At 46.6% G+C, this 19,235-nt stretch overlaps 1 protein-coding gene across 1 annotated transcript in view; it reads left to right on the top strand.

Moving 5' to 3' along the window:
* Window positions 1–519: 519 nt before the first annotated feature.
* The window catches only part of LOC8039963 (leucine-rich repeat protein 1), a 23,315-nt gene continuing 4,599 nt past the window's right edge, over window positions 520–19,235 (top strand). Inside the window, exons 1-5 of the mRNA XM_040220568.3 lie at window positions 520–878; window positions 4,825–4,923; window positions 7,688–8,098; window positions 9,056–9,199; window positions 14,894–15,039. Coding sequence (XP_040076502.1) covers window positions 696–878; window positions 4,825–4,923; window positions 7,688–8,098; window positions 9,056–9,199; window positions 14,894–15,039 — 983 coding nt within the window. The 5' untranslated portion in view covers window positions 520–695. The remainder of the gene's footprint in view (window positions 879–4,824; window positions 4,924–7,687; window positions 8,099–9,055; window positions 9,200–14,893; window positions 15,040–19,235) is intronic.

Here is a 19,235-nt window from a genome sequence, read left to right as displayed (position 1 = left end):
TTGTCTGTGCCACTTTTTACGTAAGTGCTTTCATAAGACTGACACCCATGCTGTTTTGTTTCGTTTTCTCATTTCTGTTTAAACTGCTAATACTGTGAAATGAGCAAACAATATGTGAAAAAACAAACATGGCAATGTTTTTTTTTCTTTTGTGTTGTGTCGCGCCTTCATTCTCGCCTTTATTATTTTTGTTCTGGACATTCAAACTCTGAGCAAGGTGTTTAATCGATTTAATGATAGTTGATGCTCGTATGCACATTACCTCGCATTTGAACATCTTGAGTCGATTGAAATTTGCCGCGTTCTAAACGGCTTTGACTTTGGCTTGCTAAAAAGTTGAAAGAAAAGCGAAAAAAACAACGAAGATTGGACAAAACACTTTTTCTTGTACCGTCAATTCTATCTGCTTTACCAAAATGTATCAATAAATGATTTGTAAGTATTCGGCTTTTAGTATACAAACGATACACGTTTTGTGCCGTTCGAAACTGACCGGACAAGTTGGCTATGGTAGTAGTTGCCGAAGCTATCCATGATGCTATCATGGCGCGCGCGTTGGCTCGTCGTCGAACGGCGGGAACTTTCCTTGGTGTTCGTTTGAGTTGAGTTCGCGATATCCGTTTTGTTTTGTACTGACCTGCATATTCCGGACATTTCAACGTTGACCCCAACAAGTCCGGCGAGTGTTTCCGACCATGAGGTTGAACTGCGAGACGGAGATCCACTACCGCCTTGTGAACGGCGGTGGGGGGCCGACGCCGACCCAGTGCAAGCGGCGGGCAGCGTACTCGACGCTTACGCTTACGCGACACCCGGTCAACAAGAGCCCTTTTCTCTACCTGAACACAGTCAAAGACCCTTGCGGAACCAAATACCGGGTAAGTGTCCGCAAAAACGTGTAGCCAGACTGCCGGCTGCTGCGTTCATGGGGCAAGGGTCCAACATAAAGCCGTCACAAGAGGGTTTAAAGCCGGTCTTGAAATTATTAAATATTCCTAATTTTGAAAGTAAAACAGTCAGAACTTTTAAAGGAACCATGAAATGAATTTTGGATTGGGATAAATAATTTAGGGTTGCGATTACTGTGTCAAAAGAAAACAGATTCAAAAGTGGGTCAAAAGAAGACCCGTTTCCAGTTTAGCAGAGCGAACGCTGGAGAGGAGCCTCTCCAGCGCTCTGCTAAAGTGGCAAGGGGTGGGAGGAGCTTTCCCCTCAAATCTTAACCTGTTACAAATTGTAGTGTGTAAGGGTAGCGAGCCAAAAACCTGCTTTTAGGTACGAACATTTGAAAATGAAAGCGGACTATTTCTTACTCATTCGAAGAGCTCTCTATCTCTTCACTGTGATCCATCCGCGGTAGCATGTCGGCCGAACCCAGCTCGCGCATAGGACACGAGCACTGCATCACTCGTACGTATGTGCTCGTCAACGATCAATTGACGGATATTTGGATTCTCGTAAACGGCCGATGAGTGCCGCAGCCGTGGCGGCACTCATCATCACTTGCAAACTACAAGTTCCACGGTGCACTTAGTAAGCAGGGTGGAAGCTTGGAGTCGTCATATTCCGAAACAACACTGCCAAAGTTGACAATCTTACATCACTCTTATTTCTCTCAATGAAAGCAAAATTAATCCAACTGGCCTGTCGGCATGACGACTGGGACGGCTGCTGCTCTAGGTCAACATTTGTCGGTCATTGCCCCAGGTGTGAGGGACACGGACGGCTAACCTCGGCGATTCTCGGTCGGCTGGGAAAACTTATGGTTTCGGTAAAATACTGTCACAACCATGTGATTTCTCATTTCACTTTTGAGTTAAGAAAAGCTGAGGTTAGAAGGAATTGAAAAATCTTTTCATGATCTTTTTAGTAACTCGGCAAAGATTGAGAAAGGCCTAGTATGCCCATGCATGCTAGGGCAAGCCTAGTATTCACAGACAATTACCCTCTTCTCCGGTATCTCAGCGTAACCGCTTGGCCAACACTGTGCTGCTTAGTTGTACAAGAACCTGCACACAGACGAAGAAACAAAAAAAAAATGTCGCATACATATGCAAGCACTCGAATGTATGTACCCTGTCCTTGTATTTTCTTCATTGTTGCATAGGCTTTCTGGGCAACTTGGAAGTGCAGTATTGATCGGGAAGTTTAAAAGCTCCCAATTAATGATTCACTCGTGCTGCACAGTCCATTTGAGGTGTGCTGACTGTTCTGTTTAGATTGGTTTCGTCTTCACTTCCGGTGTTCTGCCGAACGGCATGAGCCAAGAGCGCGCTCTGCCCGTTCTCTCTTTGCTTCCTCTTTCATGTGTTATAAATCTGTAATGCGAAATTAGAGTGCAGCTCTTGAGGAGGAGGAGAAGGGTATGTCCCTCCTCCTTACCCTCTCCTCCTTGCTCCTCCCCCGTTCCTCTCCTCCTCCCGTTCTCCCCCTCTCCTCCTCCTCCTTCGCACGTGAAGTCATTTCTCCTGCTAAATCTAGCGGAGAAACTGAATTTGTTCATGGGTGACAGACACCAAGTCATGTGACGTCATTTTCCCCTCTAAATTTAGTGGGGAAACTGAATTTTCATTAAGTTCCTGTGACGTCAGTTTTCCCGCTAAATTTAGCGGGGAATTGAATTGCTGTTGAGGCCACGTGACGTCAATTTTTCCGCTAAATCTAGCGGAGAAACTGAATTTGTTCATAGGTGATGTGACACGAAGTCATGTGACGTCATTCTCCCCGTTAAATTTAGCGGGGAATCGAATAGGTGTTGAGGTCACATAACATAAATATAGCGCAATTACGCTGACGCCGCTTAACCTGGAAACGGGCGCCTAAGAGCTGCACTCTAAAAATCAGTTTGCAATGGACTCCGACTCGGCTAATCGCTGCCTAGACAGCTTTTACTCTGACGTTTCAGAGATTGTGTCTTGTTCAAGTGGACGTAATAGTGAGCTTTCACATGGCGTCAATCCGCCATTTTGTTGTTAGGTGTCAGCATAATGAAACTTAGGTCTCTAAGCACTGCACATTCAATGATGTCAGGTGCATCTTTGGAATGGTTGACTTTGGCACGTGCAGACAGCTGATAAACAAACAAAATGGTGTATATAACGATGTCAATGAACATACCCTATGGTTTTCACCACCAGCTTACAATGGAGAAGGAAGCTATGCGGCGAGCAAGTTCGTCTGCTTCTTGTGCAGCCAGGGGGGTAAAGGTGGGTAAGGAGGAGTGGCGAATTCTCTGCGCCAACATTTGGATTCCCAAGTGAAAGAGCGTGACACAACACGAGAGAAACCAATGTTGCCAGCTGAAGGACGTCGCAATGGTAATCGCGGATACTGAAAACTGTCAGCAAAATAAACTGATAATTTAACATTGTAAACTAAATTCTGAGCTATTCTAACGCTTATAAAAAGCAATAAAGTCATTACGCTGCATTAACTCCCCTTCTGTCAAAATTTCGGAAATGTGGCGGTTATGCGGTTTTGTTTTTCTGGGGCGCGCCTACCAAAACTGTAGCGCGAAGCTGCTTATCCGGTTTAGTTTTGCATTGACGCGATGCCATACACCTGCACGCTATGCAAAAAGAAAGCTTTGAAAGGAGCGCAACTATCTTTCCACCGGTAAGTATGTGGATTGGTTCTTGGGAAGACCGTGTAATCTAGGGAATAAGACGTAAAGCTAGTTGTTAACCATTTGTGGGACTCCAAAGGTCTGCCTCCATGTTCCACAGCTTGCAACAGCCAGAATGCATGGGAAAATGTCAGACCATTTCCTGTAGAGTTAGCATATATGATCTTTATGTGTGCAGCGGGTACAGTGACGCCAGAGCGCCGAGCTCTGATTGGAAGGATACTGGATGGACACAAAGGCTAGCTGTGTTTGCCTCTATCCACTGCATTCCTCCAATCAGAGCAAACAACAGTGCCATCTGCTCCTCATCTAGAGGGAACAGTGGCATCAAAATTGGCGTTCGGACGCCGAACGCTGATGCTGTCTGCCGGCATCATCTGCTAGTTGTAGTGATTTCTGTCTTGTCTTTTCTATGGCTTTCAGAAATCTACAGTTTCCTTACCAATGATGACTTTGTTTTCAAGAAAAGGGACAGGAAATAGTATGAAGGGCATGTATTCCTTTTAGACAAACAGGTAGCAGAGGTGCCCCAACGAACGAGGAAATCATGGCTTAAATGTCATCTGCTCTCCGCCATTGCCACCGCCATGAGGAAAGAACAGCTGCAGGGGCAGAGCCTCATTGCGTTTATCACATTTGAGACGACTCCCTCTTCCATACGCGAAGAGTTGTATTTCGATTGGCTTGTTGTCCAGATTTCTACAAAATGAATATTATGTCTCAAAAGAATAGGTTTGTTTTTCCATGCCACATGTGTGTTTGGGACAGATGGATCTGACCCACTTAGAACGGGCTGCAAACATAGATTTCTTGACATATTGTGCTATGATCTACTGCACAGTTGCCCGTAGATGGTGCATTCTGTTCGTAAAACTTTCGAAGGCTGAGCTTACCGGAGTGAAAAGTAAGAGAATAACGACACGCGTGTGGTTGGCGCAATGGCCAATGGATGACGGTAGTGGTGCCCTCGCGCAAGTTTTTCTAGCAAAAGTGGGATGAATTTGCATAGCTGATACATTCCAGGTACTTTGTAAGGTTTATTGGAGTTTCAGACTCCGTGCCTGTGGTGCAAGGCTTATAGTTAGTTCTAAATTTTGCTCTTTCGAGCAGCTCTTAAAATTCAACGGTTTTGCGGTGTGCTATACTATGAAAGATCATTGCAAAGCTTCCATTTCCCGCTTTCTTGTTTTGCTGTTTAGGTTGATGGCAACATCGCCCAAGTGTTCACAAGGTGTGTGTGCGAAGGACGAGCACGTATCAGCTTCCATGACCCCAAGCACGATGTTGTCATCAAAAAGGTGCGCTGCTCTTTGCCGATGAAACATTCCATTTCCAAGCAACTTGCATGTTACATTTTTTGTTGTTCCCTCTGGCATGGGACTCTATCAAAATGGCAAGTACATGCTTTGTCAAACTTTCTCAAATGCAAGAAGATTGGGTTAATGGACTAGGAACAGACTTATAATTCTAATATGGAACGCCATAATTTCTTGATGGAAATTCTTTCCAAAATCTATAATTGCTAGTGTTGTGCAAATATTGAATATTTCGAAGAGTAGTTTAGAATAATACACTATTCAATATTTGCTTCGAAATGAACTGCTGCTTTTATATTTTTCGAAGTGTTGATCGCAGCAGGCTGGCTCCGTTGGGCGCGCTTCTTACCGCGCACAGGTGCACTGCAGAGAAGCAACACCCGCGGAAGCGAACTATGCGGGTGTTGCTTTTCTGCAGTGCACTCGTGCGCGGTATGAAGCACACTCAGCAGGGTAACTGGCCGCAATGAGCACTTGGAAAAGTATTAACATTGCAATTGCGTGCTTCGGAAAAAGGTACTTTTTCAAAAATGAATGGTGCACACGCGTACCTAATGTATTAAAAAAAAAAAAGATTGAAATTTTATGAATGTTGATATCTACATTGCAGTAAAATTTTCAATATTAAATTATGCAAGAGGATATGTTAGACTGATGTGCCCTGACAACCTGTATTCATCATTTGTAATTACTTTTTATTTTGTTTTCAAATTTGAGATTGAAGAAAGAGCATTTGCATAAAGCAAGACTTGTATTTTTTTTTTTCAAATTTGAAGTAGGAGGAATATTTGCAAATAGTAGGATTTGTAAATCCACTCATTTGGGTATAGCCCGGCTTCTCTACAAGTTTAATTTTATGCTAACTACGTTGTTTATTTGACAACCCAAGGCATCAGAGTTCCTGAGGTCGCAGTTCCTTAATATGGTTAGATTAAAATTAGCTTATAAGTAGACAAGTTGAAGCTTGAGAACAACCTTCACAAGTTTAGCTGGGTTTTCATATAAGCATAATGCAGCAGTAGTGAAAGACATGAAGAAACTATTTGAGATCCGATTTGAAAAAGTTCGGTCAAGACCACTTCTGTTAAGACCGGTTATAATGTTGGTTATAACGAAATAGCGGCTACAGCGAAGCGATCGCGTTTTCCTATTCTCTTTTGCACTTCGTTATAACCGAAGTCTGTTATAACGAAATAGCGGATATAACGAAGTGATTTCCGATTCCCATTGACTTCGTTAAAATTGGTCTCGACATTATTCGCCTCAAATTGGCTTCAAACTCAAAATTCACTGTTCGCACTCAACTAATAATTGTAGCATCAAACCTTTCCAAGTCAAACCACAGCAAGATTGGATTCATGGACTAAGAACAGATTCAACGTTATAATAACACCATAATTTATTGGTTAAAATTGCTTCCAGCAATCGCAGTGACTCAATTAGAAAGCAGTAATTAGTCAAATTTTGAGTTTGCCATATTGTTTTTGTAAGTGTATTTTATTAGCTTCTGAATTGGATAAACGACACATGCTTCAGTTAAACTAATTAATCATACTTTATTCAATTTTCACACTTACAAACGGTAGGCTGTTTACAAGCTTCATAAATCATGAAGCAAACGATTGAATTTGCAAGGGCTACCCACTGTAGCATCAATATATGCCACTGTATTTTCATGCAAAAGGTTGTCAGTTAAATCTAATTCACAGCATATGCTCGAACAAAATGAATGGACAAAAGCAGGTTTTTGCATCTGCCATATTTTATTTCACAACGGTTGGATTGCATTTGTAACTGTGGGGGTGATGCCTTCAAATTCTATAGTTTCTTTCCACATACAGTTGAAGAACAGAATCGGCTTTCCAGTAATATTGTTTCAATGCTTCGAATGACTGTTTTAATGTCGGTTAAACGATCGGGATTTAAGCTATTTTTACCCCTAGGTTATGAATTGTCGTTTCCCGATAGTTATATTTGTGCGTATATTTGTGTGTATGAGCACAATGTATTTTCTATCAAATGATCCTATAGCTTTACCACCATTCTGCCAGCAGCAGAGTTTTGTATCCTCTCTTGTCTTTCAATGCGGTTTCCTTGAGGGCATCTCAGACAGTGCCTTCATACTCCAACGCTGGGTGGACTTAGGCGAGACGAGCCGGGCGAGCTCTGTTATAGTCTACTGTTGTCGATTTCTTAAAAGTTTGGACGCAGAAATACAAGTGTTCGCACGGCCCTCGTAACAACCTCGTGTACATCTGACACCTAGATATTTGAATGTTTTCATTTTTGCTACAGCTTCGTCGTTTGAAATGATATTGAGTTTCAGTTTTATTCTCATCTCCGGTGACACTTACGGCTGGTTCGCACATTTGCGTTGGACTGCGATTGAGCACTTCGCGAGATCAAAGTTGCATATTGTCTACGAGAAACGGTTATCTATAACATTGTCGGATTTATTTCGCGCATGTGGCGAAAGAATAATGTTTAAAAAATCCTAAAAATGTAGACACTTCACTGCTCACGACAAGAACTGCGTGAACCAGCCGTTAGTTACCCCAGGACCATGTTGCCTGGGGTGTGTCTTGGACAGGCGTGTTTAGCATCCTGTCCCGCCCACGCGTCAAGGGGGTCCCGGCAAAAAGCACCAGCAGAGGCGAGTGTCGCCGTCATCGCGGCATCCCAACTCCCGACTGCCGACGCTCCCGCGGGCTGTCAAGCTGGAGAACGTTTTTGCCCCGTTTTTCAGGCCGACCCTGTTAACCTCCGTGGATTTTTGACTCTCCTGGGGCGCCTGGTGCGAGGTCAACCCGTCGAGTGCGCCGACCTCTCCCAGCCGCCCACCAAGGTCACCCCCGTCAAGTCGTCGATGGTGGTCGCCAAAAAGGGCGACTACCCCTCCCGCTTCCCGGACACGCTCAAGACGCTGACAGCCCGGGGTTGCTCGCTGGCCCGCGTCGGCCGCGAGGTCACCTCGCTGGAACGCCTGAGCCACCTCGACCTCGGCGAGAACTGCTTGCGGGAGATTCCGGCGGCGCTGGGCGACCTTCCCCTCCGCCGGCTTGTGCTCGCCGGCAACGAAATGAGGGCCTTTCCTGAGAGACTGTTCGAGGGACGAGTTCGAGACACGTTGGAGGAGCTGGACGTCTCGCAGAATGAGGTTTGTTCGTTCATACGTTTATTTATTCATTCATTTATTCATTAATTGTTGCAAAGACAGTATGAGTGTCTGCCTTTTTGCAGGGCACGTCTGTTACTGTCATTTATGAAAGGAGGGCGGAAAATGGCGAGGCGCCGGTAGCATTCTAGATCGGAGATACGATACAACTGTTATCGGTGCTTCGCTGTTCGCTGGCCTCTCTCTGAAAACGGCAGTGATTGGTAGTTCTCATGTTCTGCGGCGAAGTAGGTGTGCGAGCATTGTTCATAAAAAGTTCACAATACCTGCAGGACTGGGCGGTACTACTTTTATGAAATCTGGGAGAAATTTAGGTGTAGCTGTTCTCGCAACCCAGTATTCCTTTAATTTCGCTGCTAGGCATGCTGTTACAGTAGCGCTTGTCTATGGCATTGTTAAACTGTAGTTCTTTTTAAGTCTGTAGCATTTATAGCGCCAGCCTTGGAGTTTTCATGTCTCTGAATGTAACCCTGGTGACATCACAGCGTTGCGTGAGTGTAACATGACACTGTGACGTGAACCCAAAGGCATTCTAGGTGCACTGCATTCATACAATCTCTGTGACATCATGTGACGTTGTGACATCAGATGACACTTTGACGGGTTCATGTATTCACAAAGCGCTTTTGTCTGCATGCTGACACGATTATGACTGGTTCACACATGCAGCGCGGCGCTGTGATGATGCGAAATAAGTGCCACGTTAGCATTACTCTCAGCACTAACTCAGCTCAATTAGTGCTGCATTGCACGCGTACGCTGGGAGAGGCGGGTGTAGCGTGCCACCAGTACATCAGACGGTGCCACTTGTCGCGCAACGCTGACATAGCACAAGGTCGGCACCATGTCTATAGCGCTGCGTCTATACCTTACGTGCGAACAGGTGTTTACAAGCTGTAGGGCGTATTCCTAATTGGGGCGCACGACCCACTACCGCAGCTCTTTGCGCTCCCGCCGGGGCTGTGTCGTCTGCCGAAGCTGGCAACGCTCTTGGCTCCCGGAAACAACCTCAGACTGCTGCCCGACTCCCTGGGATCGATGCAATCCTTGCGTAAGCTGGAGCTCAGCGACAACGCCTTGCAGGTATGTCGGAGACGTCGTGATCCGGTCGACGTGGCTCTGTGTACAAAGACAGGTGCAGTGAGTCTATGATATATGTAGTCCTTGGAAGCTCGAGGAATGCAGGGCATGGTTCATTATGTTACTGCTTTTTGCTTCGTGGTTCGTTCCTTAGATTAGGATGCCAGTGGCTATAGTACAGGGGTCTCAAACTCGTTGGGGTGTGGGGGCCAGGTAGCCCACTCCTGAAACGTCGAGGACCAACGCACAGGTGAGGGAGAGGAAAAGCCTACCGTATTTACTCGCATAATGATTGCAGACCACGTATGTATATGTGCCGTTAGTCTTGGAGTGATCACAAATATCACAGCTACAAGGATCGTCTCATCCGGTGTCCAATGGTGTTTCTTTCATATTCACCGAAAAAAACGGTAAAAGTTTTTGGGGAATAAATATACACAGAAAAAAAAAGGAAATTGAATCTTAAAATAAACACCGAAAAAAGTATGCCCAATTTGGAAAAAATAAAAACCGAAAACGCGGAACTTTAACTACGTCCCACTGGCCATATAAGTCACCTGCAAAGACGGCATTAAAAATTTCCTTTCATTACTTTTTTTTATTTTATACATGTTTGATTTAAAAGTAACACCCTGTACTAAATCACAGTAACTGTCACTACTTCTGATCTTTCTTTATGTGCATGTGTGATATGTATTACGACTTCCCACACCTTGCTTTCCCCCTCATGTAGTGCATTGCTAGATGCCTTTGAATTAATATAAACAAAACAAAATAATTTCTTTTAAAATTTTGTTATTTGCAACACGGGATGTGATTGTCACGTTGCAAATATATTGTACTGGTCAACAGTAGGCATATAACTGATGGCTGAGAGTATCTATTCAACCATCCACTGTCAGTGCATCTGCGAGGTTTCTTCCCCAAAAAATTTACATGTTTTTTTTACTGCAAAAATAAGCTGTGCATCGCCGGACACTCATTCTCCGCCCAAAGGTAGCGTTAGCGATCCGAACCAGGTGGCAAAGTTTCAGCACTATTCATTAATTCATTCACAGTTATCAGGGATTTTCTTAAATTTTCAACTGGAAAAAGGCGGCTGACGGGTAACTGCAAAGAAAAAAAAAGTTTTTTTTTAGACAGCCTAATTGGGACAAGCATATCACAAAACAAATCTTCTGCGAAAACAAAAAAATTTTTTTAGCAATATTTACGTTACAGGACGTAATTTAGTCGGAGTCACAACCTCTCCACACTTGAAACTCCCGCTCTTTCAACCCGCACGCAGAAGTACACCTCGCCTCTCAGTCTTGGATTCTCTTGGATTGACTTGGCTGCGGATTACGCAGCGTCTTCACTTCCGGCCACGGATCGGGGCGGGGGGGGGAAGTGAAGGTGCCGTCGATGTACGCTGAAAGCTAGAGCCGGTTTGCTTTCGTTGTATTTGTTTTGTCCATGAAAATCTTGGAACAACGCACGTTCAACGTGGTGCCGGTATTGTTTTGGTTTGACGGGACGCCAGAAGCCTCCTTGGTTTGCAAGCACATGTATACGAAGACGTGACCTGAGAAGTGCCTCTGAGATGTTCCCGGAAGACGGAAAGTATCATTCGTAATCGTCGTGTGTGCTTTGAAAGCGAAGGGAGTCACAGGGTCCACGAGTGCGCAAACACTAGCCAAGGTTCACGACAGCGCTGCGTTTACTTCGGCGATCTCGTTCTGTTTGGTGCAACACGGCGATGCGACAAAGAACTGAAACGTTTGTCGTGTGTGTGGTGCAGTGCTTGAAAGTAGACACCCACACTAACACGGAATGCAAATTGGTTGTTGTGGGGTTGAGGTTCAACGGGTTCAGTCCCATCGTCGTCAGCTGATCCAGTCAAACTGGTCAGAAAGGACGCAGCGAGCGTTTTTAAAAGTAAATCTTTCTTGGTTCTGTCTAACAATGTAGAAGATTCCCGACGCATACCGTGAGTAAAAAGCTGCGGGGCGTTTTCAACAAAATTACATCGTTTTAATTGAACACTTGACTCCAAATTGTTCTAAATCTGCCGTTTTTATGCTTGTTGTTAGACTGCATTTGCACAGCGACATGTTTGCACAACGACGCACACTGCTCGAGTAGATGATTCGGTCCTGCAAACGACCGGTTACACAGAATTTCAGGGAAATTTAAGTCACCACCCATATTTTCCTGCAAATCTTTTGCGAGTTTGTAGTGCTCATCATGCGGTATGAATAAATTTTAGCAAGATTTCGTACCTGCCCGCAGATGCATGAACTGAGACCATTTTTTACGTAGTGAACATAGTGCTTTTTCTTTAATTTGGGAAGAGGCGTTGGTGCGTTTATTATGGTACAATCACTTGAGAGTTCAGAAATTGGGGAGAGTAACCAAGCTTTCCAAACATTGTCTCTTTCCTCTCTGACACTGCCCCAAGTTCCTTTTTCAGTAGGCATACCTACTAGCAGGTACAAACTGCTCTAATGCAGGTACAAAACTGGGAAGTCAGGACGGTGCGGACTTTGTGTATCGCAGGATGACTGGGGAAGTTATTTTGCGAGGTATGCAGAATATGCAAACGATTTTGTTATGCCCGTCGTTTGCGTCTCTCCAGCAAAGTGAATAAGATGATCTACAAAGGCGTAATCACAAGCTGATTCACGATAAGAGTACACATTCAATTCAAACAACTTTAGGTAAGATGGTTGGGAAGCCGAGAAAAAAAAAATATATATGTCGTCTAAAGCAGAATTTGGACGTCTGAAGGCTTCTGCGGACAGCTGTTACGTAATAACCTGGCTGTGCCAGGTTTTTTACGTAACAGCCGTGTCTCAGTCATGGACGTTCGGTGCACCTGGTGCGAATCTCGAAGGCCTCCGGAGCAAAATGACGAGAACATACCTGGACTCATTTGTCGCGACACAAACTCCCGATTGCCTGCAGCCAAATAGCATTTAGCTTGTGGTTTTTCGGGGCGACATGGCTGCTGGAAGACTCGCTGTTGCGATCACTGATTTCGCAGCGCTTAGCGACAGCGCCGCTTTACAGGAGCCGACGTCACCAAAAAGCCAGCATTTGCATGCGCAAGAAAAGAAGAAAAAAGAAAACAACAAAGCACGCTAAGAAAGCAAAGACGAAAACTAAAGTAACAAACCGCGCTATGAAAACCAAAACCCTGCGTCACTTCCTATCACTAACACCTGCGACAGCTGCTAAACACACACTACTTCACTACAGGAAGTCTCACTCAAGCACCTAGGTCAACATGAAACACTGATTACTTCGGCGAAACGACTAGTCGAGGTAGGCGAGACAGGCGGAAACAGAGACATCGGCGGCCTCGAAAGAATGGCGAAGCTCTTGTTTGTTATTGTATTAATCCAAACGGAAGTTCCCGTCTTGTAAGCCTTTTGTAAAAAATGATAACTCTCATTACGTGGGTTATTCTTTAAACATAAAAATATGCTGCTCAAAAGGAAATTGCAACAAATAACAAAGGTTTCACAACCAAGATCTAAGCTGTCAATCAAACTCTTAGCCAATGAGAAGCATAGCAGCCAATTGGGTCTAAACGTCATGGAACCCCAACTTCGTGGTGCGCGATTTAAAACGGACGAAATTGCCGCAAACTAAAATCAGTCTCACACAATAAATATTGCAATAAAAAATTTTTTTTCTCGTGGAAAAATTGTTTTTTGACATGCTTGTCCCAATTAGGCTGTTTAAAAAAAAAAAAGAAAACTTTTTTTTCTTTGCAATTACCTTTTAAGCTCTATGGCACCAGTTAGCGAAAAAGGCCGAGAATGGACCCCATTATATCCCTTTAGAATTTTCAAAAAGTGAGATAATGGTTTGTGCTGAAACTTTGACATCTGGTTAGGACTGCTAGTGCTAGATTCAAGCAGACAACGAGCATTGGGCACTGCAGTTTCTTTTTGCTATAAAAAAAAAAAAAAAACCTTTTTTTTTTTTGTGACTTGCTGTACAAAGTTTTTTGTTACAGTACTCAACTTTTAGTAGCTCCATGCAATCGTCCACTTATCTGAGAGAAGCAAAACAGGCAGATAAAATGATTGTTTTTTTAACCGCTTGAGCACTTCAGTCCCAATTCAAATTCTTACCAGTTGAATTGAATTACCACTATTTTTGTGACCTCATTATTTCGCAAAGTTTGGAAAGTATGGGTTTTGGAAATACTTTGCAGGCACAACATTTTTTTTTATTTGGAGTGATATGGCATGTATTAGCTACCTTAGAGTAATATACCCCCAGGCCAATTCTTCGCAGTATTTTTTATGTCGCATGCAAAAATGAGATCCTCGCAAAATTTAAGCCGTTCACACTACGCTTAGGGATTGCGCAAGCTTGAATTTTGTCATTGGTAAAAGCGCTTTCTGCTAAGGATATGTCAAAGGATTGCATCAAGTCATGAACTGCCATATTTTTTTGCTTTTTGCACGCATTTAGACACACTGCATACATGCTGGTAGTCCCTTGCTTTACAAAATTGGGTACCCCTTGCGTCATCGTTAGCGAAAGCATGACCTGCCAGATGCTGTTCACTGTTAGGATGACAGCACTGAATAAGATGAGCAGAAATTGCAGTACACACAAAAGCCATTCTAGATGTTCTATACTATTTGTCTCCTCATGAAAGCTTGTGAAATGCAGGAAAGAAGAACCTCCGATCTCACGAGCGCGGTTATTTCCACAGGGAAGCCACGATTTGTGCGGCGGTGGACCTCAATTTTTAACATACTATGGGAAAGCTTTGTCACATTGCCCAGATTTAAATTCTCTTCAGAGTAGGAATGATGTTTCTTAATCCGGTCCAGAAACGAATGAGCAAAAGACATCTTAAGAAAATCTCCGCTTGCAACACTGCGTGCATTGCATTACGGGACTTCTTTGGCCATGGAGGGGAGTGGCGTGGCTTCGGTTTCGATTGCCCCGTTGACGGAATAGTGAATCTCAGCACTGCAGGAAAATAAAGTTGGCAGTCGCTTGCATTGCACCCGTTCATGTTAGAGCCCCCATTGAAAAACAGACCTCCAGCGGCCCTGAAGCAGAGGACACGCGAGCATTGAAAACAGGTGCCATGCAGCAGCGTGCAGCAGTACAGTCGCCAACCGATTTTTCGGACTTCGCAGGGACCGACAAGACGTCCGAATGATAGAACGGTCTGAAATATCAGCAGACTAAAAAACTTGCCTTTATTGCATCTAAGCTGTCTTAAAAAAGCCGCAAATAGTGCCTTGCTTGAGGTTACGCCTCCGCACCTCGTTTTAGGTTACACCTCCGTTTGCGTTCAGCACAAGCACTTAGCCAGGGGGGGGGGGGGGGGAAGACCTTGCTCCGAGCCAATGAGAGCAAGGGAGGCAAAGGACGTGGTAGCCCTTACCAAAGGTACAGGGGTGAGAGTGTAACCCAAGCAGTTGTTAAAGAGGAAAAGAAGGAACTCCCCTCTTATCAGGATCCTCCTTTATGTGTCCCAGACGTTGCCCCTCTAACCCTAAAAGCTTAGCCTGTAGCTCAAAATTCTTACAAAAGCGGCTTTCTTTTCTCTCGTCCGTGGCTTTGACAGCACTCCGTGCAACTACTGGGACCCTAGCCTTTGCCATTTCCCAAGTTACAGGGAGACGGAGTGTAGTCAAGGCTCTTCTGCAGCACACTCTTCCTTCCTGGTTTCTGCAGTACCTGCCAGGAAGCGTAGTGGAACTGAAGTTGGACTGGCTGTCTTTGTCCGACAATCCGATGGACGGACTGGCCCGGGAGTTCCACGTTCCGTCTGAAGTGCCGTCGTTGGTTGCGTTGGCCGGCTGCGTCACTGTGGCGACCGGGTGAGTCATTACGGGACCGCCTCGCTCTATATGGAACGTGCACGGTTGCTCACCTTCACATTTGCGTGACGTTGCAGCTAGGGTCACTACATCAGTCATGGCTAGGGTATGGACGCTTCATTTTTTGATTGTCTTGTGTGCAAAGTTGTTGCCTAATGTAGAATGGGAAAAATTGGCGATGATTACCATTGGAAAATGCCACTTGCTGGGGTTTAGATACGGTGTCTGAAAGCTCGGACGATTTTGCTTTTGTTGCGGCGCAGACGATTTTAATATATCTGAGGGGACAGAAAAGCGTTTGCTGCCATTTCAGATAAGGCTTTGAATAACTGGCAACAGGGATTTTAACCACCAAGATGGCCGACGTATTATCACCCTGAAGTGTGGCTTGTGTGGTGGCTCCAGTTGCGAGCATTTGGACCGTGACCAATAAGGCCAGTCTTGGCAGGGTGCTGGATTCTAGGCATGACTACGCGCTCAACGAATGTCTTAGAAGGAAACATTTCAATGAGAAGTCCTTGCTTTGAGCGAGAGTGCTTAGAGATTGGTCTATTTTGGCTAAAGCCAGAAAGTCTTGTACCTGTATACAACCTATACTTCGTTTTTTCATTTTAAGTGCTAGCACATCAAAAGCTACAAGAGCGAGCTTCAGGCTTTCAGCGACCCCCCCCAGGAAGGCACGTTCCTGTGGTGCATGCACCCATGCGGTCCACATGCTCGTGCTTGTAGCTTCGGCTTTGCTTGCAAGGGCCGCCAAATACCAAGCGTGTGCCTGCATCGTGACAAGTGCCCACCCCCTACTTACGAAACACCTGGAACTTGCTGTAAAATCCCGAGAGATGCCCTACCCCCAAAAGGCAACCCACCCCTATTTTCGGCTTGATTTGCTATCTTCTTTTAAACACCGAAAGATAGCCCCCTCCTAGTAATCAGTGTTGGGATCAATGATCTCGACGTAAATGCGTCTAGTTAGCTATGGCGGGATATAAGCAAACATTGCTGACTGGGAAGTACCCTCGCCGCGATAAGAAGTTTGGCAGAGACGCATTCCAGTGTAGACAGCATATTGCCGCGAGCGCAGCTGGCCAAATAGGCAACGCGCCCGTGGCCTAACGGTTATCGCGCTTGCCTTCCACGCAGAAGGCCAGGCTTCGATTCCTTGCCGCGGCTACACATTTTTGTTGACACTGTAATGTGATGTTCTGGTAAATTCGAGAACAGCCTTGCTGATTCGAGGTTAGAATGTTCTACGCGCCGAACCTTCAACGCCGAATGCTCCAGAAACCCACGCGTGTACAAAAGCGGCTCCGCGTGGCAAGCCGGGGTCAGTTTCGCCCCAGCGTTTGACTCTGCTCTTTCGCCGACTTCAACGCCCGCGACGCTCTGCTGTTATCTTTTGTTTCCTTTTAATTTTTGGGCACAAGTTCGCCCCCCATTAAACATTTCAGTTTCCCCAGTTATTCTTTGTTTCCTCGCCTGTTCATTCGTGACATTTTGGTGGAGGTGCTGGGTAACGGATGTCCCTGCAGCGTACCCCTGCAAGGACCCGCAGTGCAAGTCCGACAGCGAGCCCACGTCGACCCGACGAAGACACTACCAAGACCTGATTAAGTCGCTGCATTCAAGGCCTACACCCGGAATTTGAACTTTTGCCACCCAGGACCGAGCGGTCAAACAGGCCAACAATGAACAACCAGTCGCCGCAGACTTCGACCACTCCATCCGTTGTCTTCATGCCTGTCGCCCCACGCAATCAGACACCATTCCATGGTGAGGCCCATGAGGATGTGGAGGACTGGCTTCAACATTATGAACGCATAGCCCGTCATAACGGCTGGACTACAGAACGGTGCCTACAAAATCTCTACTTCTGAGAAAACTTCAAGGAACTGGTTCGAGAACCATGAGGATTTGCTGACGTCGTGGGACACCTGTGTCACTGAGCTGAAGTGGACATTCATGAATCGGCATCGTAGGCAGCGGGCCGAAGACCTTCTCCAGACGAGGTTTCAAGCAGCCAACGAAAGCGTCAAGAGTTTTGTGGATGATGTTCTGTGGCTGAGTACCCGTGCAGACCCTCAAGCCACCGAGGAGAAAATACTGCGCGTCCTCATGCGGGGCGTGAGGGAAAACATCTTCGGCGGTCTTGTCCGGAGCCCTCCGACAACAGTCAAAGGTTTCGTCACCGAGGCGGCAAACATTGAACATGCCCTTCAATCACGGACCTCCCACTACCAGCGCCTTCCCGGCGTCGCTGCACTTTCGCCTTCTAGCTGCAACAGCCCGAATCTCCGCGAGATTATCCGGGACGTCGTGCGGGAGGAAATTCAGAAGCTTCTACCTGCCGCCGCAAGCCCAGCTTCGCCCTCAATCGCCGAGATTGTCCGGGAAGAAGTTCATCAGGCGCTGCAGCCAGAAGTTCTCGTCGGCGCCGCTCCCGAACCGCCTACGCTGAGTTACACCGCAGCTACCTGACGACCACCGCCCCCAGCTCATCAGTATACGGCACCACCCCAACGTAAGCCTCCAACGCCGCAGTATTTCTGACGCCAAGAAGATCGGGCGCACGTCCGCCCAGAACAAGCTGTGCCGCGAAAGACCGACGTGTGGAGAACGGCCGATCGACGCCCGTTGTGCTATCACTGCGGGGAAGCTGACCACATCTACCGACGATGCCCCTACCGCCAGCTGGGCCTACGAGGGTTTGCGCCCAACGACCCTCGACCACGTCTTGGAGAGCGACCTCGGGACGTCGAGGACTACCTTCGCCGCTCTTCATCTCATGAATCGTCTCCCCGCCGAGGATTCCGTTCACCGTCTCCCCGACGCTTGCCATCGCCCTTCCGCCGGTCTCGCCGAGACAGCCTGTCACCCATCGCTTTCCGTCGGGAAAACTAGGTGCGGCAATGCCGGGAGGTGGTGTTGCCGAAGACGAGCGATGCCAAGATCCTTCAAGATTGTCGGAGCACTCCGACTCTAACGCTGCAATGCCCCGAAACGACGTTTCTGCAACGGTGTTGAATCACCTCAACGTTATCATCGACGGCCACGACGCGACGGCACTCGTCGACACCGGAGCAGACTACTCCGTTTTGGGTGGGAGACTCTCGTCGCCTTCGGAAAGTTACGACGTCGTAGGACGGACCACAGATACGAACTGCCGGCGGACATCTCATCACACCTGTCGGCAGGTGCACTGCTCGCGTTGAGATCCACGGTGAAACCTGCCCCGTGAAGTTCGTCGTTTTGCAAGACTGTTCGAGGGACGTCATTCTCGGAATGGACTTCTTGTGTGAATACGGCGCCATCATCGACCTTGCGAAGAACAAACTGACGCTTCGGAAACCTGTCCCATCGGCAGAAGATCCCAAGGCGACGTTAGCTGCAGTGCGAGTCCTCACCAGCCACGTCAACCTGCCGCCGCTGTCGAGTATCTCTGTGCCCGTCGGGACTGAAGAAGCCACCTGCGGTGTAGCACTGCTGGAAGGAAGCGTCCAACTTCTCCTCGGACGAGGGATTGGCATTGCAAGAGGCGTAACCGAGCTCCAGGACGGGCGTACAGTAGCTCTTGTCACCAACTTCCGGCAAGAGTCGCAGCACCTTACAAAGGGTACAGCTGTGGGCTACGTCAAGGAAATTCAGGACTCGGCTGCTATCGCTGTGATCTTTCAGGCCTTGTGGCTGGAACAGGGTTCACCTCTCATCGCGAGGGTGCGATCGGGAAGCATTGTACACGGAAAGCATTGTCTTGAGATGAATGCGAAACCACGCCTGAAAGCTGGCGTCATCGAATTCCCCACTTTTGCCCGAGATAACTTTGCAGCTAACCTTGTGGCGATCTTTAAACCGCTGGCTTCGTCGACGTCCTCATGCTTTGGCGCACGAATCCTTTCTTGAGAGCGGCGCAGTATCTTGCTATAGCTGCTTCCGTACCTGCTACCAGTTCTTCCAGACAGTGGAAACCGTTGTGTCAGCGACATTGTACTTGGTCGCGACAGAAGCTTTTTTATGCCACTTTTGACATCCTCGATGACGCTCTTCTTAGTTTCTAGAGACAGGCTTGTCATTTCTTGGCCATCTTGGACTTGGGGAACAAGGACAGATCGGCAATGGATGGTCGACTTCCGTACAATATACTTGACGTGGTCCAAACATCAGACGCAAGAGCAAACCAGCAAGCTGCAAGAAGTGAAACT

Source organism: Ixodes scapularis, unplaced genomic scaffold (genome assembly GCF_016920785.2).
Source record: "Ixodes scapularis isolate PalLabHiFi unplaced genomic scaffold, ASM1692078v2 ptg001458l_1__unscaffolded, whole genome shotgun sequence".
In the NCBI taxonomy this organism is placed as follows: Eukaryota; Metazoa; Arthropoda; class Arachnida; order Ixodida; family Ixodidae; genus Ixodes; species Ixodes scapularis.
The sequence above is the reverse complement of the archived record's forward strand: the minus strand, read 5'-3'. Positions and strand labels throughout refer to the sequence as shown.